The sequence below is a fragment of the Ochlerotatus camptorhynchus genome, unplaced genomic scaffold (genome assembly GCF_037179485.1).
Source record: "Ochlerotatus camptorhynchus isolate MF236.1 unplaced genomic scaffold, CSIRO-AGI_Acam_v1.1 ptg000767l, whole genome shotgun sequence".
NCBI classification, from domain to species: Eukaryota; Metazoa; Arthropoda; class Insecta; order Diptera; family Culicidae; genus Ochlerotatus; species Ochlerotatus camptorhynchus.
The window spans coordinates 1776804-1802513 of NW_027041234.1; the positions used below are offsets into that span (position 1 = coordinate 1776804).

The following is a 25710-nucleotide window of genomic DNA, read 5'->3' on the forward strand; positions in this document are numbered from 1 at the left end:
GAAAGGCATTTGACAATGTCTGGCATGACTGTCTTATATACAAGTTTTGTAACTTCAATTTACCATTGCATTTGGTCAACTACCTTCAGCAAAGGTCGTTCAAGGTTTCCATCCCGGCAGGCATTCCGCAAGGCAGTTTGTTGGGCCCCTTGCTCTACAGCTTGTATACTTCCGACATTCCTCTCCTCGGAGACGGTTGCGTGTTCTTCCTGTTCGCAGATGATACCGCGATATCAGTCAAGGTCAGAATTCCTCGTGAAATTACAAACAAACTACAACGAAGCCTTGACACCTTTGCTGACTATGCAAAAACTTGGAAAATCAAAATCAATGCCTTCAAAACCCAAACTATCATAATCCTGCACAGGCAATCACCCAAACTGATACCGGCACCTTTTTGCACTGTAGTCATGGACGGCACAAGGGTTGAGTGGTCTGCTGAAGTAACGTACCTTGGTATGGTTTTCGATGGGAAGCTCCGGTTCCGCTCGCACTTAGAAAAGACGTTAGTTAAGTGTTCAAGCTTAGTTAGGTGTTTGTATCCGCTGATTTCTCGCAGATCCCGCCTCTCTAGGGTTAACAAACTGGCCTGGTCTACAATCAAATCATAGCACCTGCATTTTTTTACGCTGCACCGATGTGGGAATCAAGTGCTCAAACTCACAGGAACAAAGTCCAGGTGGCACAAAACAAAGTGCTTAGGATGATCCTCGATCGTCCTTTCGACACTAGAATAAAAAATTTACACGAAAAGGCAGAAATTCCCAAAATAGATTCCAGAATTAAAGAAATGATATCAGAACATGTTTTGATAAGCAATTTGTATATAGTAGATTAGGTTTATATAATAGTTGTAGGTTAGTTGTAGTTGTAAATAATAGTTATAAGTAGTCTCCTTTTTTCCAATTTTAAACAAACCAATCCCACCCAGGTGGCACCAGGTGGCCATACTTTAAAGCAGGCCTGATAGGACTAGGAACTTTAAATAATAATTTAAAATTTCAATTGAACTAAAGTTGAAAATACGCATCTGTGTCACTTGATAATTCATACATGTAAGTCCTACGTCAAAAAATGATGATTGACGACAGCAATGGTCACTTAAAAATATCGTGTAAATTTACGCCAAATAAAGCGTTAATTTTATGTGCGCTTTATCTCGCAGAAATTTACATAAATTTTACAAACGGTGCGAGGGATATAACTTCGCACAAATTTCCGGTCCTGGTTCGATGTCGACTCCTGATAGGTGTGATCGGATTGGGACCGCACACAAGGCGCAGCTACAAAGTAAGACCATGCTGGAGGTGGCTGGGTTCGATTCCCAGTCTGGTCCAGGAATTTTTCGGGTTGGAAAATGTCTCGACTGCCCTGGGCGTAGAAGTATGATTGAACTTGCCACACAATTATACCAATTCAAAAATGGTACAGCACGCAATAAGCTAATATGCGATTTACAATAAGCTTGAAATGCGAGGAAGAAGAAGCTGTATTCGGTCTCTCCTTCACTCATTCACTTTCGAATACAAATAAGAATACAGATGAAAAAAATATTGAATTAATCGTGTTTTAAGGATATGTCTAAAAACAAATTGGAGGAACTTTAATAGAAAAATTCTTAATGAAACATAAAAATATCAGTAGTAAAATTCAAGGGAGTTTTGAACAGAAGTCCAGCAATTTGTTTATGAGACTTTCGATTTCCATGAAAATGCTCAGAAGAATATCAAAGAAATCTGATTCTCATAAAAGTTCCAAAGAATTCCCAACAAATGCTTAGGAGAGTTTCAAAGGCATACCAAAAAGAATTTCGAGTAGAGTTCCAAGAAAATGTTCTGCCAAGTTCAAGGAGAATTCTGTGATAAATGTGTATATGTAATATTAATATTTGTTTGACATGTAATGTGAAAATAACCATTACTCTTCGCAATTTTGAAGAGCAAAACACTATTAAACATCAACTTTGATAGATTAACTATTATGAAAAATGATTAACATTGATGTCATGTTTAGTCTAAAAAACTGTTAACTGGTACAAGCAAATTTCGTGACACAAAACAATGATAATGTTGAATACTTTGTGCTATAAAGAATTCTAAAGTTATATTTTCATATTCTTTTTAATATGCTCGTGTAGAAAAAAAAACCAATATTATTCATAATATACATGTAGAACCATAAAAAAATCAACCTATAATTTAACTGACTATGTTTCGTTGGTTGATTTTCCCCGGATCCCCAATAAAATTTCCGTGCTTTTCCCGGTAATTTTTCAAATTCCCGATTATTTCCCGTTTTCCAGTATTTATCGGTTTGCTGGCCACCTTGAGATCACAGTCTTCACCAACGTAATGGTTCGTGATATAAGAGCTGCGAGAAACGGATTACCAATATATTATTGAGAAATGATTCCTACCCTAGCAACACACTTGTCACTGAATAATTGTGGTTACTTGTGTGCAACCCGTTCCAGTCACAATCAAGTTGCAGCAACTTATTTCGATTGAAGTGTGCTGCTTGGGTAGGTTTCCACCCAATTGGTTACTCCATCTTATCCCAACCCCAAAGTAACGCAATCCTAGACTCTCAACAACATACGTAAAAATGATGGTGCGGTGTTTTTTTTTTATGTGGGCCTGCTTTTTGCAAATTATAGGTATTTGATTTCTTTGATAGCAGTTTTAAATATTATTAAATTTAAAGCTGTACATAAGAAATCATATACATTGGACGCTCTATTTACAAGAAAAAATCGAGTGCATTCTAGGCGATGGGAACAAGAAGCCTTAAAAAATGGTGTTTTATATACCGAGCAACTTCCCGAGGAGCTCTTCATACAGACCGATGCAGATGTTACCAAGTCTATGGCGTCCCTACAGCACCCAAACACACACAGAACCAATAACGGATATGACGAGATGCACGAACGAACAACTGTTTGCATTGGATGGAGCACTTTATCGCTTTTGAAAGATCTGCCATTACTTATATGAGGCTCCCAACGGATAACGACGAAGACGACGGCGACGACGAAGTCAAATGTGAAGAGATTTTCACATTCCATCGACTGGCTGACTCACTGACTAACTTCAGGGGTAGACGTGGGGCAAATTTTATTTACGTGCCGTTTCTATTGTGAATTGGTTTCGTTTATTGTGCTTCGCAGACTTGGCAGTGCCGGTAGGTGCCACCATGTGGAGATTGGAGGTTGGATGAGGCGAATGCAAAAAAAAAAATCGTTGATTGAGCGCGGCAAGGGTTCATAAAAATTTACAGTAAAGGGTGATACGGTCAAAATTTGGTCAATATCAACTTGACGTATTTCTTTCAATTTTGCATTTAAAAAACCTGAACACCCCTCATTTTGAAGGTGTGTGTGTGTAGAATGTTGCTCCTATTTTGATTTTGGAATTCACTCTTCAGTTGTCAAAATGCCGTCCAAGCAAGAAGAGCAGCATATCAAAATTTTGCTCGCGCATCGCGAAAATCCGAGCTACTCGCACGCAAAGTTGGCAAAATCGCTAAAAGTTGCCAAATCAACCGTTACAAATGTAATTAAAGTGTTTGGGGAACGTTTGTCGACAGCCAGGAAGTCTGGATCGGGGGGGGAATCGAAAACCGGAAGCCGCTGAGACGACAAAGAGAGTTGCCAGTAGTTTCAAGCGAAACCCTAACCTCTCTCTCCGAGATGCCGCAAATAAGCTGGGTGTATCGTCTACAACCGTGCATCGAGCCAAAAAACGAGCCGGACTATCGACTTACAAGAAGGTAGTGACTCCAAATCGCAATGATAAACAAAATACGACGGCCAAAGCGCGATCCCGGAGGCTGTACACGACGATGCTGACGAAGTTTGACTGCATGGTTGGACGACGAAACCTACGTCAAAGCCGACTACAAGCAACTTCCGGGACAGGAGTTTTATACGGCAAAAGGAAGGGGAAAGGTAGCAGATGTTTTCAAGCACATGAAACTGTCAAAGTTCGCAAAGAAATATCTGGTTTGGCAAGCCATCTGTACCTGTGGCTTGAAAAGCAGCATTTTCATAGCTTCCGGGACTGTCAACCAAGAAATTTACGTGAAAGAGTGTTTGAATAAACGTCTGCTGCCTTTCCTGAAGAAACACGGTTGTTCCGTACTGTTTTGGCTGGATTTGGCATCTTGCCATTACGGTAAAAAAGGCCATGGAGTGGTACGCCGCCAACAACGTGCAGGTGGTTCCCAAGGACAAGAACCCTCCCAACACGCCAGAGCTCCGCCCAATTGAGAAATACTGGGCTATTGTCAAGCGGAACCTAAAGAAGACCAAAAAAACTGCTAAGGGCGAGCAGCAGTTCAAGGCAAACTGGCTTTCTGCGGCGAAGAAGGTGGACAAGGTGGCTGTACAAAATCTGATGGCAGGGGTCAAGCGTAAGGCCCGGCAATTCGGATTTGGAAAAGCGGAAGCCTAACTGAATATTTTTCCTGAATTTTATACTAATTGAACTTGAAACAGAAATTTAATTTGATTTTTTAAATAAACGATTTCACCGATTTACACGCGTTTTCCCTTGACCAAATTTTGACCGTATCACCCTTTAGCGCGCACCTCTTTCTTTCGCCAACTGGTGGGAGTTTTCGTTTGTGTTTATTGAGGGGGTCACCGTTGAGGATGGTGGTAACTTCTTCAAACTGTGTGCACCATTAAATTTTGCTGTTTACGACACCTTTCAGTCCGGGGGGTATCAAAAGTCAATTTTCACCCTAGGAGGTGTTGGGATGGAGCTTGAAAGGGTCTTTTTTTGGGTGGCACGGAAGGTAAATAGAATTCGGGGAAAAAGGGTTAGGGGAAGGAATTTTGGGCAGGTGCTAAAAGAAAGGTGTACTTTCTATTTTTTTTTTCCTGTAATAAGTATGTGTTGATGTGACAGTTTGGCACCAACTGTTGTCTAAAAAGATGGCATGAATGAAACGTGTGCCATCCGAATCCGATGGGGTAAATTTTTCACAGAGACGTAAATTTTTTGAATCGTTTCAGTCAAACTATTGTCTATTAAAGAATCTTACAAGCAACATTTTTCAATATCTATATTGGGGAAATGCCTCTAATTTTAACCTACCAATCTAAAGATCGATAAATATATCCTGTAGTTCAGTTTTTTAATAGAACAATGCGTCATAGGGAATGACTATTTTTATTTTTTCTACGGTAATACTCTTGGGTAATTTGTCACTTATCAGGGGGTGAGGTTTGAACTTGTGACTTTGGCGTGAGATGTATGGATGTTAACCACTACGCCGTGGCCATCCCTCATATGGATTCATATGAAATTTATAGGTCTGCATCACTTCACCGAAGGACGTTTCGCCGAAGAACATTTCGTCGAAGGACATTTCGGCAAATGGGTTATTTCGCTGAATTTAAATGTTGAATCAATATACTTCTGAAATCAGTACTATTTGAAAGAACTGGTCACGTTGAAAATAAGGAAGCATTCCTATAAATCATAAGTATTTATTATTTAGAAAATAACGAAATCAGCACAACTCGAAATAACAGGTCATGTTTAAAAGAAGGAATCAATCCAATAAATAAATAAAACAACATCTAGAAAATAACGAAATCAGTACATCAGCAGTTCGATGTTCAAAAGAAGGAAGCATTCCAATAAATCCAAAATACCTATTATTTGAAAATTTTTGATATCAGTACAACTTTACAGAACTGCTCATGTTCAAAAGAAAGAACTGCTTGCCAGGTTGATCGTTACTGATTTCAAAATTTACTAAGTTTTGAGAAAAGTTTAAAACCGTAGAAAGTGGCTTGCTCTTCGGTGAAATGACCTCCACTGAAACGTCCTTCGCGAAACGTCTTTCAGCGAAATTTACTGCGACAAAATGTCCCGCTTCCGAAATGTATGTATGGACCCATTATTATGGACCGACACTATAAGGACATTGACCCGTAAAATTATGGAAATTCGCATGGATGCAGAATCTATTTTATAGCATCACCCCTAGTGGTAGGTTCTGGAATGTATTGACAGCAGTTTGATTTCAGCAGTTCTGCATGACTTGATGGAAGACTTTAGTTTACGTTTGAACACATTTAGTTCTCGATTTCAAACCAAAAACAATTTCCCACATTCCGAAGAACACCCAATCCAACTGTGTCGAATTGCTTTCTAACGACTTTTTGATGATCCATCGATCGGAGCCATTCCACCCGAGATGGAGTGAAACATTTTCCCCATTATCGATGCGAAAACTTTCAATGTCACACTGTCCCAAACTGACCACATCCGCAAACTTAGGAATCTGCCACAATCGAAATCCCATCCAGCCGGGCGGCGGTCGGCAGCTTCCCCTTCACCGGCAGACCGCCCGACCATGAGTCGGTCGGACGTGAATGGGAAACTTTCCTTTTGAAAATTATCTGTAAAGAAGATTGTCAAATTTAATATTTATGTTCTTTCCGGAGAAACTCTCTCATCCCAAGCATATCCTTCCGTTCCGAACGGTGGTTCCAGTTCGCTTGCGTTGATGTTCGTCTTCTAGTTCTACATCACTGATTTTCTGCTCTGATCCTTGGAGACCGAACGATATACTTTTGTACCACCCAGCCAACCGTGCTGCTAGAACAGGATTTTCTAGGCAGGATCATCATTTTCGCACGCCCGCCGACATTGTAAAATCACACTGTCGCATAATTCATGCTCCGTTTTCTTACTCACACACACACACAGTCACCCCAACCGAGCACACACTTACTCACCGAGCCGAGGCATAAATCTGAGCTGTGCACTGAAATTTCACATCCTTCTACTTAGTTTGGCAGTTCTAAGATTTCACTTCTCATAATTCGAAACTCCCATCCTCCCGTGGGGACACACTAGCACTAGCCCAACATTTTAGTTCCGGTCTCATGTTTCCTTTGTGTTCGGTGCATAGTTTGGTTTGAGCGAGCGGAAGTGAGGGTTCACTCCAGTGGCACTAGTGCTGGGAGCAAACATTTCCAAATGAGCCCCACTGCGGATTGATGTGAGATGGGCTGTTGGGAAATGTAGGGAAGTGCTTTCTGGTGATAGTGATATCGTGTTTCTCGGCGATGGTTTTGATGAGATGTAGTAAATTCATTGGAAGAGAATGGTGGCTTTGAAGCTATCACTTTGTTGTGTAGTGACTGGCTTTGAACAGTCATGCGATAGTTTCGTGTTCTGTGGCTTATTTTTCGCATACCGATGATTTGCTCCGACTTGTCCCAATAACAAAACCAGTTTGTCGCTGTTTGAAGGACCATCAAACATCGGAGGAGTGAACTTATAAGCAGAGACACTTAATGCGAAATCCACGGGGTATAGTAGGATCTCTTTCGAGCAATAAAGATCATATTAGTAATTTGTGGAATGTTGAATCTATGTGATATCACTGTAAACACATTCTTGTCCATGACGTCATGTTCACTGAACGAAAAAGTAGTGTAAATTTCTGTTCAATATGATGCACATAAATGGAGTGTCACATATCATATAAGTTTACATTATAAATCATGTAAAGTTCTGAGACATTTCATGTAATGTAGCAAATATTGTATACAAAGGCTCATCTTTGTAAACAACATTGTTTAAAAGTTGCTCATTTGCGTGAAATGAAATACAAGTTTACGTGAATGAACGTTAACATCACAATTAAAATTCAGAATTTTTATCTATGTTTATATACATTGAACAATACATTAAACGAAATGTACTCGATGATCGTTGACTTGGTTTGAGTCCAGGATTGCTATAAAAAAATGTGTTTCGGAATTATAAAATCATTATATGTTGTAACAAGTAACATGTAAGATACAAGCATAAGTTGTAAGGTATGTGTTTGACACATAACACCTGTCAATATTGCTTTCAGAGCGTCACAATCTGCTATTTTACGATTCGTGAACGCTCACGAGTCGTAAAATGGCTGATTGTGCCGCTCTGAAAGCAATATTGGCAGGTGTTATGTGTCAAACACATACTTTACAACCTCTTCTTGTTGACATTTGTCACATTTGTCCACGGTCCATACCTAGGGGTGTTTGAGGTGACTGTCAAATACGAACAATTGTCGCCTACCTCGCATAACTGGTTCCAAACGACAACAAAGCCCTAAACAACGATGGTTTGTTGATGTTTGGAACTAAATTCACATGTGGAAAATCAAGGAGCGTAAACATGTGAGGCCCAGTATATTTGTCGTCTCTTTCGTTCGCTGGCTGATTAAATGGATGACGGAGTTTGATGACACTCCGTCAACCGTTTAAACAGTGGGAGAACGAAAGAGGTGACAAATTCACTGAGCCTTACATTTTTACATCTCAGTAAGCCAATTTGTCAAACTCTTATAGTTTCTACGCAAACATATAATGAAACACTCTAAAATTGCTTGGATTTCAGCTTGGAAAACAGTTAGCCATCTGCTTATAGGAACCGATATTTCTATCCCTGGGCCAGTTACTCCTGCTCCCACTTGATTGTTCAATCTTGACGTTACCAGCATACCTTCCAGTGGTATGAAACAGAGTCGATGTTATAATAAGAGTCCCGCCAAGAGAAAATGTTGCGAGCAAGCAGCACTGTTAGTGATTTATTGTTCGTCAGAGTAAACGGCAACCAGATTTTTTGCGTTAACATCGGATGACTTTCATTTAGAAGTGAAAATTTTCATGTCGATAACGGAGCTTCTGGGAGACAAAAACAATTATAGAAGCTGAAAAAGGTTCAAACAAGTGCTTGGTATAACTTATAAATACCACAATGTACTAAATAAAGCGAAATGTTTTTCATCTAAAATTACTAACATATAGTCAGTAATTAATGCTACAAGTATTGCACTGGCTGTGGGAACAATGATGTTTATTTACTTTGCTTGTTTGGTTCCCCGCTTGACAGTTCGATTGGTACTTCTGGCTTCACTCTTGGCGGGACTCTTATTATAACATCGGCTCTGGTATGGAACAGGTCAAAATTTGCTCAAATCTGCCAATAAATTTGGTTGTTTTGCATTTGCTCAAAGCAAAATAGTGAACTTTTCGGCAACATTAACGCCAAAGAACTCACCAACACACTTTTTGTTACAAGCCTCATGCATGTGATTTGGTGTACAGCACACTTTTTCCGATATTATGATCACCTTATAGAAAAGGCGATGACAGTTGAATATCGGGAATTGCAATTCAAATTCTTTTTAAAAATATTGCCGTGACGGTTTTGCGCTTGGCGTGTTCAGTGTAGGTGATGGCAACACGGATCATATTTTCTAGGAACACCTTCAGCACACCTTGGGTTTCCTCGATCAGACCGGATATACGCTTGACACCACCACGTCGAGCCAGACGACGGATGGCAGGCTTGGTAATACCCTGAATGTTATCACGCAGAACCTTCCGATTACGCTTGGCGCCTGCTTTTCCAAGACCTTTGCCTCCCTTGCCACGACCAGTCATCGATGCTTGATGTTTGTCGTTGAACGGGACAATCGAAACTATTTATAGAAACTATATATATATATATATAGACAACCAGCTCTGCCGGTACCATATATTCTCGCTTCCCATTGGCTATAGATAACCATGGTGATGCAGCTTTGTCGATATTGGGAAATTCTACGTGATAACATCCAGGGCCTACCATCCGTCATCTGGCTCGACGTGTTGGTGTCAAGCGTATCTCTGGTCTGATCTAAGAGGAAACCCGAGGTGTGCTGAAGGTGTTTATAGAAATTATGATCCGTGATGCCGTCACCTATACTGAACACGCCAAGCGCAAAACCGTCACGGCCATGGATGTCATCTACGCTCTGAAGCGACAGGGACGCAAACTGTACGGTTTCGGAGGTTAAAACTTATCACCGACGTAAAAAAACGACTCTTTTCAGGATGGTGGCCCTGAAAAGGGCCGTTTTTTTACGTTGGTGATAAGTTTTAACCTCATTTCATAAAAGAGTTAGAATATAATTTATAAAGAGTATCTCCTGCTTCCAAGTTTGGTTACAAGATTACAACTCTGGAGAGCAGCGGCGCCGATGGTGTAGTGGTAAGCGTAATTACCTCTCACCCAGGTAAGCGTAATTACCTGGGTTCAATCCCAGTCGGCGCCGCCGGGATGTTCTGAGGCATAACATCTCTGATCACGCCTTCCTTCGCGTTGGTCCCCGGTTCCTGAGTTGATGGGTCGATAGGTAGCCCTAGTAGCACGCTTGTCATATATCGGTTTTAGCAACTTCTTTACGACTAATTTCAGTCATAAACAAGTTGCTGCAACTTTTACTAACGGAAGTGTTCTACTCGGGAGGGTTCAGTAAGGAAAACAAATCCAAGGAAAAAACGGAGAGCATTTTGTGCGGTCGTTGGGAGCGTGTGGTTCTGAATTGGCAGCAAAATGTTCCGCAATTGCATCCTCCCTATTCATACACGCCCGAAGATCGGAGGCAAATGTCACTTCCACTTGTTTCATCTAGGAACCATTCTCTGATGACTGTGTTGGGGAAGCAGCATATGCATGTACGTAATTGATGAATTTGTTAGTTATTTCGAAACTTTTGGACAATGCTTGAAACTTACCACTTTTCAATAGTTTCAATTTAAATCAACAGTCAAAAGCATTGTTATCGATGCGTAGAAATGTTTCTGATCGACCGGTGATAAATTTGTTGAAATTGTTCAAGGGGCAGCTAAGTTATTCACGTTCAAAATCTTTCATAATTTGATTTTTCGGTTTTCATAAAGTGTACCCCCATCTTCCCGAAAGGCGTAGTCCTACGTCAAAATGATCAGGAAAATAAGAATAATAAAAAAAATAGAAGAACGCTGAACAATGCGTGTCGATTTATGGTTGACATGGCTGGTTATCAACAATGCAATGATCAATCGTTAGGATTCATCTGCCATTCAAAAGGTATGGTTATCTAGTTTCATTTAGAACAGGTAGAAACCCGATTGGACTGATTGGTTGGCCATCCGGAATGGCAAAAAAAAACCCGGAGAATTCCCGAACAAAATGCGTGTCCATTCATGTTGACAGAACTTGATCCCGATCATTTAATTGCCAAATTTTAATATTTTTTTTTTATTATTATAGTCACTTTAACACTCTTGGGTCATTCGTGACTTGTCCGGGGGTGAGATTTGAACTCGTGACTTTGGCGTGAGAGGTATGGATGCTAACCACTACGCCGGGGTCACCCCCTAAATTTTAATATTGAGCCACTATTTGAAAAGCATGATTATCTACTTTTGAACGAAACAGTCAGGTATCTTATTGGACCTGTGATTGGCCAGTCGGGACGGGAAAACTCGAGAGAGGTGGTTCTACGGAGATTCGGATTTACCGGGAAAATGGTCAATTCCTGAAAGTAGACTTAGAGATTCGCGATTGTGACGTAGGACTACGTCTGTGATTTTTCCATGGGGGTAAACTTTGTGAACACACGAAAATGGATCGTGTAACGAAATTATGAAAGAATTTTGAACGCATATTTCTCCAAAGCATTAATGTGAAATATGTCATGCAATATGCCATTCGACGGGGGCTGCATTCAGGAATTTTATGGCATATAGTACAAATAATGAAAATAGTTAAACAGTTAAGAAATTTAACTAAAATTGGTAGCATCCAAATTTCCCATGCATATGCTTAGACCACAAGGTGTGTTTCCTAACACAACCATCACATAGTTGGTCCGAAACGAAACAAGGCGAAGCCGAATTTCTATTGGAACTTCGAACGTATTCATATCGATCGCGCAACAAACGACGGACAGGTTTCCTGCAAGCAGCTTGCTACCAAGGCGCCTGCAAGAGCGCTCTAGCCAGAGAAGTAGTGATGAAGCCACACCGCTACTGTTCGGGTACAGTTGCTCATCGTGAGAAACACCACTGTGGGCCATCTTCAGCAAGCGCGTCATCGTCATGCCGAAGAACGAAGCAAGCCGAAGCCGACATAAAAGTCGATCTGCCTGATTGAATTTATAGAGATGTAGGATGATCGCGCACAATAGTGAACCATTATAAGAATCCTCCGAAAAGTCCGGTGGGAAGTGCCGTCCACCCACCGCAATTTCTCTGCTGTTTTCTAGACAATTGGGTTGATGTAGGTGACAAGTTTATGGTTGACCCAATCACATACAAAAAAATCAGCTCAGTTGGATGAAGGACAGTCGCGAAATTGTGTTTGGTAGAAGGTACAACCCACCACGCTATTCGGGGATTCCTGTAATTGTACAGTGTTTTGGATTCTTGAATTCTGCTAGTGTAATAGAATGTTTTGTTGATTGTTCATTAACTCTTGATTGCTTTTAATACTTATGAATATGCTTTTCCACATTTATATCGCTGTGAAGCAACTGTAAACTCTAGAGGGAATTTATATCTGTAACTGAAACCAGTTCGATTTTGTTTGCCAACCTGGTTAAAATGTCATATTCAATTATCTTAAAGATAAATCATCCAGCTCAAACCTTTGTAGGGGTAAGAGGTGGGACCATCATCATCATCATCTAATTCAGTTGTATGTCAAAATATGAGCTCCTACACTGGAAAGTAGACCTAGAGATCCATGATTTTCCTCTAAATGTCATACAATCATAATCATAGAGGAAATATGCTATCACCATATCGATTATGCTCCCGGTTGGCCAGAAAACGTTCCTCTGGATATCCGGGATTACCGGGAAAATGGTCAATTCCTGAAAGTATACCTAGAGATCCACGATTCTTTTCTAATGTGGTTCATCGGATGAGGAAGACAAAAACAGCAACGGTATAATAGCGTCGTGGAACGTAAGAGGATGTTGTAGAGTAGACAAAAGGAACATGATTGAAAAGATTTTACTGGAACAGAACGTACATATTGGCCTCCTACAAGAGGCAAATACAGAGTGTACTTCAATTGTTACGGAAAATTTTAGGTGGCATGTAATGAAAGCAACGGAGAATAAGCAGAGAGGATTGGCAGTTCTTATAGGAAAGTCAGCTGAGATAGTAATTGGTAGCATCGAAAGGATAAGCAACAACGTATTGAAATTGAAAATTTCTGTAGGAGTCGGAACCGCTCGTAGACAATGTACCATTTTTAATGTGCATGCTCTTAATAAGGGTTTACCAAAATTCTTAACTGAATTGGGCGGCGCCCTGTTGAAATGTGTATATCTGAATGAGGTTCTTGTCTGCGGAGATTTCAATTCTCAGTTAGGTTTAGCCGATGTGGGCGCGGATGAGAAGCACTTAATTGGAAAATTTGTGGGTCATGAAAAATCAAACGAAAATGGAATTCAACATAAATGTTTCATGCGTACGCACAAGTTGGCTGCAAGAAATACCATGGCTCATCCATGATTACTTCAAACATGGATTTGCAATGGAAAATCATCGCAAATTGATCACGTTCTGAATACTACCTCCTCCAAGATTTTCGTAAAGAAATTGAGAGGACATTTAGTACAGGAATTTCAGAGCGATCACAAATTGATAACTTTTGAAATTCAAAATAGAGGAAACCCTGTATCAAAAGCTAACAAAGTGTTTACGAAACAAAAATAGGACTCTACGAATACTCTAGGCGTTTGCGACGTAATACTACTGCAAGATGATTATCTGAGGAAAAAATACCAAGAGCAACTGACCAAGGTGTCTATAAACGCTGAAAACCCGTTACTTATCAATTCACACCCTGTCAAAAATTCCAAACCCTCCGAAGCGAAGGCGAGCGATGGCCAAATTGAAAAAGATTATCTTTTGGAAAAAGAGACAACAGCACAACTACAGAAGTATTTATGATGAAAAAGAGCGTAAGGAGGAATTTGAATTTTTTTAAAACTTGAAGCAGTATAAGCCAGGAGAGAGAATTAGAAGAACTTTCAAATATGTTAAAAAAAATTCAGATGAAAGAGGCCACAACTGAGGAGATCCGACATCTCTTTTCAGCATTTCTTGGAATCACCATCGATCAACCTACTTCCCGATTTGATTGGAAATCCAAATCACGAAATAGTCACGGAGGATCCCCCGGATACGTCTTGTATAGATACAATCATCAAAGGCTGTAAGAATGGAAAAGCAGCTGGTGCGGACGGCTACAAAGCGAACTACTGAAGTATGCAGACGAAGGTACCTTAGAAGAATTTAGGAACCTTTTGAAAAGAGTGTGGGTAGAAAAAAGCATCCCAGACAGTTGGAGACGTGCTACAGTGATCATAGCAAAAAGGCGAAGCAAGCGAAAGATTTTCGAAAGATCGTATTGGCTAGCGTATGGTACGCAATTTATGCGAGTTGGATTTTAGGGGCCCTGATACAAAACACATCACCTATAGGATCACACCAAGCAGGTTTTCTTAACGAGCGATCAACAATGGATCATATATTTACAGCTCGGCGTATTCTAGAGGAAAAGTGGAATGCAGGTGATGACCTGATAGTGATGGCTTTGGATATTGAGAAGGCTTTCGATAACATAAGTCTTTCTGCTCTGCCTAACGTATTGCTGACAAAAGGTGCCTCCGAAGGAATTGCAAACAGAGTGATTAATTGCATCAATGCAGAGGAGCAACAGGTGCTGTGGAATGGGCATAAAACTGCACCTCAAATGAGGTCTAGAGGAGTGAAACAGGATGAATTGGACGGAAGGTTAAAACTAAATCAGACGGACAGGTTAATGTTCCCTGTATATATATGCGGACGATATTTTAATTATCGTTAGCTCATCAGAGGAGTTAGAGAAATTGTTGCCAGTGCTAGAATACTATCTTGGCGAGGTAAACCTTAGGATTGATGAAACTAAATGTCAAGTCATGGTAAGCACGCCTACTGGAAAAGCACCAAAGGAGCTAAAAATTGGAGATCGCATTTTAAAAACAACATCATGCATACATTATTTGGGAGTTCCAATCACTTCTTCTTCTTCGCATTTCAAGCTTATTGCATATCGCAAATTAGCTTTTTGGGTGCTCTCAGCTTAGTGTTCTAGATGCACTTCCATAGTTATTAATTGTGGGCTTTAGATGCCTGTACTATTTTTGCATTGGTATAATTGTGTGGCAAGTCCAATCATACTTCTATGCCCAGGGAAGTCGAGAAATTTACCAACCCGAAAAATTCCTAGACTGGACCGGGAATCGAACCCAGCCATCTCCAGCATGGTCCTGCTTTGTAGCTGCGCCTTTTCCAACTGAGCTAAGATTGGCGCAAGTTCCAATCACAGAACGCTTAAATAGAAAGCTGACGACAAGAAAACGATCTAGAGACGCTATTGTTGTCTGGAAAGTTATCTTAGACTTTCTTAAGGAAAGAAAGCCATCAGAGAAGTTGGGTTCATTACTATATGAAACTGTAATAGCTCCGACGATGGTGTATGGCTCGCAAGCCACGGTTCTTACGAAGCGGTCTAGGAAATCTTTAAGAAGGTACCAAAAGCAAATCTACGGTCAAATTAAATCACTTTGTCAGATGGAGGATAACTGGTCTTCAAAAGATGGTCCCAGATCGATAACAAAGTGGATCCGGATTATTCAGTTAAGATATTGGGGACATTTGCTCAAGCTGGCTGCAGAGTATAGATTACCACACAAAAAGAGGGGTAGACCTGCTTTTACTTGGTGGGATACGATTGCTCGGAATATGTGGAGATTTGAGAAACATACCAGTTGAGGAATGGTACGAATTGGTAGACGACAAAGAAAAACTGGCTACGAAACTCAAAGAAATATACAATTTGCCCAAATCTGAAACAGATGACGAATGAGGATACTCTCTATCTAACCACCAGCATATAAAACTCAACAGCATATTCACTGTCTTTCGGAGAGTGCATCGCTAAGATTTTGGATCACAGCTCTTTCTGCATGACGGGTTTGACATTTTTGCTCCACAGTGTTGATGATGATGATGATGGTCCCAAGTCTTACCCCTACAAAGGTTTGAGCTGGACGATTTATCTTTAAGATAATTAAATATGACATTTTAACCAGGTTGGCAAACAAAATCGAACTGGTTTCAGTTACAGATATAAATTCCCTCTAGAATTTACAGTTGCTTCACAGCAATATACATAAATGTGAAAAAGCTTAGGCGTCCACCTCTTAGTTCGCCTTTTTGTCCACCTAGAATATTCATAAGTATTACAAGCAATCAAGAGTTAATGAACAATCAACAAAGCATCCTATACACTAGCAACCCCGCAATGATGCTATTATAATTTTCAGCAATGTCAGGAATGCTCACGAGCCCCCGACATTCAGCCAGAAAACTTACTACTAACTCAAGGTATCTTCCAAATAAGCTTCAGAATTGCATTTTTTTTTATCAAATGTTAAATTCAGTCCTCTATATCTGTAATACGCGCGCGAGGCTCAACCTTTGTAGACTACTTTTTCAATTAATCTACTATTAAATCAAATATTTAAAATCCATCATCACCCTCATGGTGAACAGAAATAGTTTTTGCAGTGCTACAATAATTATTGAAAAAGTCGTCATGACAGCTATCCATATAAAATAATCCGTTAGAGATAACTTCGTCAAGATACATAATTTGTCAATTCATAAAAAAAAAATCACTGGATAACTGTTCAAAAGACAGTTTCAACGTGTGAAATGCAGTGTCTTTTAAATACTGTAAGTGTTGCTGAACGTTTTATATGTCGAGGCATCGAATTGAGAGCATTTATTCCTTTATAATATAATGAATTTTGTGAAGCACAAGTCAAGAAATGTGGTGTTCTTATTTCAACCGCGTTTCTAGTATGATATCTATGAAAGTCACTTCCTCTTTCAATTCGATCACACAAATATCGAGGCAGCAAACCATTAATTACTTTAAAAATGAACACCATAGTCAAATATACAATTCTTTGCTTCACCGACAACCATTGTAAGGCGTCTAGCATCAACAATGAGGAAGTGAATCGATTACATATCAAAATCAAACGCATTATTTTATACTGCAAGCGCTGAAATCTCGATATTTGTGTTGCATTGGCCAGAAATAAAATGTAAGGGCAAAAGTCTAGATGAGGAGAGATGATTGATTTGTATAGCTGTATTTTACTAGCAATAGTTAAATCGTTTTTCAGTCGACATAGAATTCCATACTTCTTGGCAATTTTCTTGATGACATTGTCAATGTGAGAGTTGAACTTAAGTGTGCCAAGAAATTTAATCTCCCGAACGCGATCAAAAGTCTCATCATCAATTACAACAGAGACGTTCCCATTCACTCGATTCCGCGAAATTACAATAAATTTAGTTTTACTTGTATTCAATTTCAACTGCTTGTATTTCAACCATCTACTTAGATAAAGCAAATCTTCATTCAAGTGTAAACGGCATCATTTAAATCCTTAGCTGCAATGAATAACACAGTAAGGTTTTTGATCTAATTTCCGTCCTACTAATTTCCGTCCCCGCTTAACCTCTCATTTTTGAACGGGTTTTAAAAGAAAAATTGAATATTTCTGTCAAAGATGACTTCTAAATTTATTCACCTTTCCATACGTGCCATTGGATTTGCTAAAGAGTCATAAATTGTTAAGATATTGTTTAAAATCTAATACTGCTTCTTGATTCTAAATTCGTCCTACGAGTTTCAATTCCTCCTAACGCATTGAAACGCCATTAGATTTTCTTCGTCCTACGGATAAACGTAGAAAAGGGGGATTCGCTAGGAGCGCTTCTTTTGTTTTGAGGACAATGAGCGTAAATATTCATACTATGCACTCTAATAGGATTTATGTTTTAGCTAATGAACTAACGCATCGGAACAAACCTAAAGCGTGTCCACGATGAAATTGCCACACACAAAATTGATTCGCAAAATTCGAGTTTTCATCCGATTGCCATCAAATTTTCAGGGATTGAGAAATAACTATTAAACTTCATTTTACCATTTTACTCGTATTTTATTTACAGTCCATACGCAAATGCCCAAACCTTGGCCTTAACCCCGGCCATAAGATTCTGCACAACCTGTGAATCAACCGTTTTTTGCATGTAAACCCATACTTTCTTCAGTTCCTCGACTGTCTTCACTACCTTAGATCGTTTAAGAAGGTGCTGCTTCATAATCGCCCAGTACTTCTCGATGGGGCGGAGCTCCGGAGTGTTGGGAGGGTTGAACATTTTCGGCACGAAATTGACCTAATTGTCCGCATACCACTTCAGCACGTCCTTGGAGTAGTGGCATGAGGCCAAATCCGGCCAGAAGATTGTTGGGACGTTGTGGGCCTTCAGGAGAGGAAGCAGCCGCTTCTGGAGGCACTCTTTTATGTACACCTGTCCGTTCATCGTGTCCTGGGTCACGAAAGGTGCACTCCGCTTCCCGCACGTGCAGATGGCTTTCCAAACCAGGAATTTCTTCGCAAATTTGGACATCTTCTGAGTGCGGACATGCTCCGGAACGCTGAACTTATCCTTGGCCGTGAAAAACAGGTTGCCGGGGATCTGTTTGAAGTCGGCCTTCACATATGTTTCGTCGTCCATGATGCAGCATTCAACTTTCGTCAGCATGTTGAGGTACAACTTCCTGGCACGGGTTTTGGCGGACTTGTTCTGCTTCTCGTCGCGATTAGGGGCCTTTTGTACCTTGAACGTTCGAAGCCCAGCCTTAGTTTTGGCCTTCTGGACAAAACTTCGGCTTAGGTGCAGTTTCTTAGCCACATCCCTAACGGAGGCGTTCGGATTTCGGTTGAAGGCCCCAACTACGCGGTTGTGATTTTTGGTGTTGTACGGAATACTTTTTCCTTCACTTCTGGGCTTCCGATCGGTGGTCAACCGTTCCTCGAACCGCTTAATCACTCGCGACACCGTGGAATTCGCGATTCCCAACGTTTTAGCGATGGAACGATGCGAGAGATCCTTGTTCTCGTGATGAATGCGCAAGATTTTATCACGCACGAGCTGTTCTTTCGACTCCATTTCCGCGAGTTTTGATCACAGGAGACAGGATGTAAATAATGCACTATGAACTACATCCACCCAAATTTTCATTGAATTCCACCCAACGGTTAAAAAGTTAGAGCAATTTCATAGTGTGGCAATTTCATCGTGGACACCCTTTATTATTGATTTGGGCACGGTGAAATCATTGATATTATTGATCTTTTCTGAACGATAGAACGGTAATGGGTGATTACGACGAAGTAGTGCTCTACCCTATCATCTGCAAAAAGATTCATGTCGCAAAATCGTAAGACACGTCGCAAATCATTAATATACATAATAAATAACAGGGGCCCTAATACACTTCCCTGGGGCAATCCAAGAATATTTCCCACGGGACTGGAAACAGAATCATTAAAACAGTCCGTTGAGTTCTGTCAAACAAATAGCTTTCAAACTACTTACATGCAGTACTCGTAATTCCAAAGCGCTTGATTGATCTTATCAATAAGGGCCTAGAAACTGTTTCAAAAGCGCGTTTAAGATCCAGAAAAACAGCAACAATCGTATCTTTACACTCCAAGTTATTTTTCCACTTCGCTAATACCAAATTCAACGCGGTTTCACAAGAATGACCTTCCCGATATCCCGATTGTTCTGGTATCAACAAACTATTACTATTTAAATACTCCAACAGCTGGCCTTTAACCAGAGTTAATGTACACGTGCATCCATCTCGCGTGATAGAGACACGCTTTCTATAAGATCGTAGGTGCCTGGTACATTTCTAGACGTATTATTTCGCGTTTCTTTTTTGTTCCTACGTGCCTCATTCGTGTCACATGTGCTGTGTCTCATGAGCTAAGCTCGGCGAGCTCCAGGGAGATCGGCAGCGTACCTATGTCCTGCGTGCATGCTAAAAGTAGCTGGTTGGTGCTAAAGAAAACAACAGAGAACTGTTGATCGAGCAGTCCTGCACTGAAAAAAGTTTTCACTTAGTTTCTATTAGGAACGCACATAGTATTTGTCCAAAAACAAAAACAATGATTTTTACCTGAATATCACATAGCATTAGAAATTCTATATGAGAAATCACAAAGATTTCATTGGACACATAACGTTTATGTGATTTAGTGGTGCAATTTCCAATTATGGGATCACATGAAAGTTATGTGAAATTCACATGGATATTTTCCACTGGTTATGTGATTTATTTTATGAGTGTGTCACATTCTCGTGTTGCTGGTGCAACTGATTGATTTCAATCAGTTGGTATTCAGTTTTTGAGGGTTGAGAGATTGTGGTTTTATAGAAGTATTTCAAGCGGAAGATGAGTTAAACGATTACGAACCAATTACCGGCGGGGTTATTTGTTACCGATCCATGCGCATGGAATTTTCATGGTTCAAAATATTGATTTAGCTCCACCAAGTTCAAACGATTTGAGTGTTCACTCGGATGTCGACAAAAGCAGGCCACTCTCGATGTGTGCTACGCGATCGTCTGTTTTCTCGGCAGCAACCATTGTGTGGTCCTCCTCATTGTTCTTCATCAGCAGTTCTTTCGGTCGATGCGTCGTCGACTTTGGAAAGCAACCGTTTCGTGATAAGTGTGTGAGTGCTGACCACGTTTTGCGTCCATTGCTGCAATGGACGCGCTCTGACCCTCGTTGGCGTACAACAATTTGCCATACAATGAAACTACTGGAAGCGGCTCCAGTTCTGATGGAGGAGGCTTTTTGGATAGCGGAAGATAAAGTGTTATTGTGTTGTACCTTTTGACTATAGCTTTAAGATGTATTGTATAGTGACCATGAATCCTCGGCTCTGTTAAGTTAATTCGGTTGAGCCTTATCAAATAAATTACTATACAAAAAAAAAAGCTCAAACGATTTCAAATCAGCTCTTGATCATTCTCACAAAATTTGTTCTCATTAGGATGCGAACTCATACTGCACTTGGCCCTTCGAAGTTTATGTGGGAATTGAAAAATTGAACGTTAGGATAATTAGTTAATAATTGATTAGGAAGAAGATGTTCTTCTGACATGGTTCATTTACTACTCAGCAGACAACATTGGAATAATAGGACAAAAAATCGAGGCTATTATGTCATAAGGGCAAGATGCAGTGTTGCCCTGAAAACAGCCGATTAATCCTACCAGCAAGTTATCAACTTGGAAATTAATTAATAACAAATTTTCTTGACATTCAATTAAAAAGTGGTTATGAACAAAGTTGTAGCTGGGAAATTTTCACGTAAGAGGGGGGGGGGGGGGGCTAGAACGATGAGGACAAAAAATACACTTTTCTTATAGTAATTCCCATATAAACTTCAAAGAGCCAGTGCAGAATCAGTTCGCCACCAAATTAGCTCAAATTTTGGGATATTGATCAGCCTGATTTGGATCCGATTGATCTTGGTGGATCAAATTGATAGGTATTTTGCAGCTGGCAGAGATCCAATCACTTAACGGTCAGTATCTGAATCCAAAATGTTTATTTAGTAGGCTCAATATCCTTGAAGCTCTGCAGAGCCGAAGGACTAAACAAATATTACAATGGAGATCTAAATCGATTTCCTATATTTTTTTGTGCTTGCAACGCATCGAATCTCGACAGATCCGCAAACCCTTTCTGCCGAGGATGCTGATATTCGTTTTTGCATGCTTTATCGGCCTTTTGAGGGCACGTCCATTATCAGCACTTCTTCATGCAGCACCTCTACCACTTCCTCGGTTGATTTGCTGGTGCTGTCTGACAATGCACCTACAGCCACTACACCAGGGTACGAACTGCTATCCGAGTTGCAAGGAAATTTGTAGTTCTTCGAGAAAGTTCGTGGTACTTCAGGGAACTTTTTTAAAGTTCAGGAAACTTTCTTGAAGTGCAGCTTTTTCTTTAAAGCTCAGCTAACTTTGTGAACTTCGTAGAGTTTCATTGAACTGCTTCGGTAACTCTTCTTCTTCGTACCTGAAAAAGTTATAAGACAACGACACTTCATACACCTCGCAGCTCGTAATTGACAGTATGGGCTGAATGAGGCTATTCATCAGTGTTGGAAAAGTTCGCGATATTTCACGAAGTTCACCAAGGGAAAAGTTCGCGAGTCATAGTGAGTTTTTGGGAACTTTTCCATCACTGCTATTCATACTATCGCTAATGTGATTAGTTACACTTATGCTTCGTTTGACTCTAATGTTCCGTTAACTGTTTTCACTAGAACACTGTCCTGATTTTGAATGTTTCTTTGGTATTATTATTATATTTTGTTTTATGCATTAAGACCAACATATGTCAGATGAATCATGAGCTAAATTTAGTGAAATTATTTGAAGTTCTGAGATCATGGAAAAGTTCAGAAAACTTCGTAGAAGTGGGAACTTTATATAAGTTTAGGTATCTTCGTAGAAGTTTATTGGGACCTTTTTATAACTTCAGAGCTTTGATGAAACCTCATGGACTTGACATAGTTCAGAGAATTCCGCACAAATTCAGGAAATTTCGTGCGTCGAACTTTGCGGAAAATCAACGAGAAACGTAGACGGGAAGCAAGCTTTGATGAAGTTTTGTGGACTGCGTAATAATTTGAGGAACTGCGTATAACTTCATTGAAGTACAGGGCATTTTGAAAAAAGTTCAGGGAATTTCGTAACGATAGAAAACTTCAGGGATCTTCGTTTCAGTTTAGGTAACTACATAGCAGTTTGTCAGAGATCTTAAAAATTTCAATGAAGTTCCTTAAGATGAAGATTTTGGACCATCGTTTAATTTCAAGGTACTTTGAAATTTGAGTAAATTTTCTAAAACTTAAGGAAATTTTGTAGATGTTCAGGAAACGTTGCATAAGTAACAGGAGATTCTTTCAGATATGCTCCCTAGAAAACCAGGAAGTTTTAAAAGATCAGCATTTGTTGATGTTCTTCTGATCTGAATTAGCGAGTTGCTGAAAAAAGGATGACTTAAGAATGTGCATAAGTTTTTTAATATCATAATTTTTCAAATGGATAGATCAACTTTCAACACGGTATTTTCCAAATTTAAACCACACACTCTGGCAACATGATTTGATTGGTTGATCTGTTGCAGGTTGTAGCAATGGCTGTACCACTTTCTGGTTTGTTGTAGCGAGATGGTGGCGCTTGGTGGTCACTTTGTGGAATTGGTGCCGATACTCAGGCGCTTCCTTCTGACACTGTTGGTATACAAAGGCAAGGTCGCCCATTATCTAACCGAAAAGGTTATTTCTTCTTAGCTATTACGCAGAGCAATGGTCAGCAGAAGCCACCTAGATCGTACCGTGCAAACCAGAAAGCGATTTGAAGGAACGGAACAGAAGGTCGGTAGACTTGGTGATATTAATAATTGGAATGGTAAATATATCACTGCACTGGTCTACACGCTCATCTGAGTTAAAGCCAACGATGCCCGCTCATGTCATTATTTTGCTGCAGCTATTTCTAGATAAACATTTCAATAGGTCCTATTGGCATTGAACGATTCTCTTCATCGACTTTCTCTTCCATTAATAACTCAACTTCAAAAGCATTCCCTGCTGTGTTTAACGTTCTAAGCACAAGGTATGAACTGCTGCTATCAAACTGTGTGGCAAAATGAGCACCAAATGCATTTGTGTAGGCGTGGTTATCAAAAGAGAAAGTGGATGAACAGAATCGATCAAAGCAGATAGGATCATTTGAAATGTTCATCGAGATTTAGCATAGATCACGCCATCACCCAGTGTGTCACCACTTCTGTTATAGAATTTATCTGAATGCTCGATCACATGAGGCACATTAAAAAAATCTGAACATTTTTAAAGTAATGGTAACAAAGTACAAGTGAAAGCGTATTGGTAATACGCCAAGAAAAAAATGTTCTGCAAAATTTTTTTCCACCCATTGAATTATCATAACATTGCTGCATTCGTAGCATTCCGATATAATCTATTCAAAATACGTAACATCCCATCTAACAATGTATACCAGTTGTGTTACCGATGAATGGTTAAATTACGTTGAAAATGTGTGAACGTCTTGCAACGGTCAAATCCCCGTACTAAACAATACCGATACACTTTTTGTAGAATTTTTGTCCATTCTATATTTAGAAAATAACGTGTCAAAAGATGTTAGTCATGCAAGTGCAGTTAAGTGTTGAACCGGAAAAAGAAACAAAGAATATTCTAATTGACCGGCAAATTAATGGCTTTTGCTATTAGAGGATTTCAAGAATTTAAACACTGCAAATAAATGCTACCTTTCCTCTAAAATAGGAATGGTTTGTGCAAACGCAAATGAAATGTCGATCAAAGCAACCATGTTTCAACAGCCTGTATTTTGCTTACCTACACATTCCAGAGCTTCGAGCTCTGCAGTTCTAGCATTAATCGTAGCACATGAGATTAGCGCGAGCCTCGCGCACGCCAGGATTTTTGGGTGTCGCATTTGTATCTCGCTCGTATCTGATTCTCGCGTGTCTCTTTCTCGCTCGTCACACGTTGTTTTCGTTGCGACGGGAGACGGTTTGTTGAGAGTCTCGGCAGCACCTTTTTGCACACACGAGGAAAATGTAACTCTGCCTTTAACAATAAGTTCAGCCATGATTTTGTGCTCTATTCTACGCGCTTGAAACACCAGTGTTGCCTGCTGGACAGTTGATTGAGCATAATCATGGGGCGGTAGTTGCTTGGATCATTAATAGCTTTTGATGCTTACATTCTATGGAAAAGTGGTCTTACACAGAGGTGTGATGAGAGAGTTTGCTTCAGGCTCATATTTTCCCTCCCGCGGGGTTTCCCTTCCATCAATAAAAAATATAAAACACATCACAATTCCTTCCTATTAAACAGCTACGGATGTGACAACGATGATGAGTTCACCATGTTATATTTTCATTTTATTCCAGCAGACGCTCTGGACAGCAATTTCAACATTTATAAAAAATAAACAAAATCTACATTTTCCAGCAACTGGGTTGTATCCTATGGCTTACCATCCCTACTAACATAATTCCTAAGTCCCTGAAAAATTTATGAGGGGTCGTAGAGTTCTCTGCATCTCTCTTAAGTAAATGCTGGACTAACATACCTTTCCTATCCCTACCAGTTGTAAGGACATGGCCAGGACAATCCTTAACGGTTGGAGTGGGATATGTCTTTATCTGGGAGATAGTAATTATTTCCTACTTACTATCTGTCCAGTAATAGATATCCGTCTTGCTCTTAATAGTTTCGAATTTGTACCATCTACGATATTGTGCAACTTGTTCGATGCTAATGCTAATGCTAATGCGAGTTTGTCAGTTGGCACAAATTTATATTTTGGTGAAAGGTTTTGCCAAAATAATGGAATTGCTTCCGATCATTACTCTGCGTCTTGCACTGAGCTGAAACGTATCACAATCATAAACAATCATATCAAATAACTGGCACTAAATTCGTGGAACTGGAAACAATATATTTCAATCAAGTCTCGACGGCTGCATGTCACCATTGAAACGGCACATACTTACATAAGCATATTGACTGATATAAAATCGATAAACTGTTTCCAACCGTCAAGCTACACGGTCGATAAGATCGACTGAACATTGAGTTGAATTGTTTTACTCAAAATCGCCAACGTTGGTCACTCCTAGATTGATAAAAGAGTCCTAATTTTTCCTGAAAAATCTGCTCGAATATGTGAAAAATCGACAAAAATTTAGTCATTCTAGGAGTATACTAATAGTCTGAGTGGAACCTCTCTCGATTTCCCTCATGTTCGAAAAAAGATTCCTAGAAATTTTACTCAGTCTTAGTGTAACCTACGTTTTTTTTTTTTTT

The 25710-nt window shown here is 39.9% G+C and overlaps 1 protein-coding gene across 1 annotated transcript in view; it reads right to left on the reverse strand.

Moving 5' to 3' along the window:
- The window catches only part of LOC135714948 (uncharacterized), a 119830-nt gene extending 101033 nt beyond the window's left edge, over positions 1 to 18797 (reverse strand). Inside the window, exon 1 of the mRNA XM_065238357.1 lies at positions 17775 to 18797. Coding sequence (XP_065094429.1) covers positions 18146 to 18514 — 369 coding nt within the window. The 5' untranslated portion in view covers positions 18515 to 18797 and the 3' untranslated portion in view covers positions 17775 to 18145. The remainder of the gene's footprint in view (positions 1 to 17774) is intronic.
- Positions 18798 to 25710: the final 6913 nt, after the last annotated feature.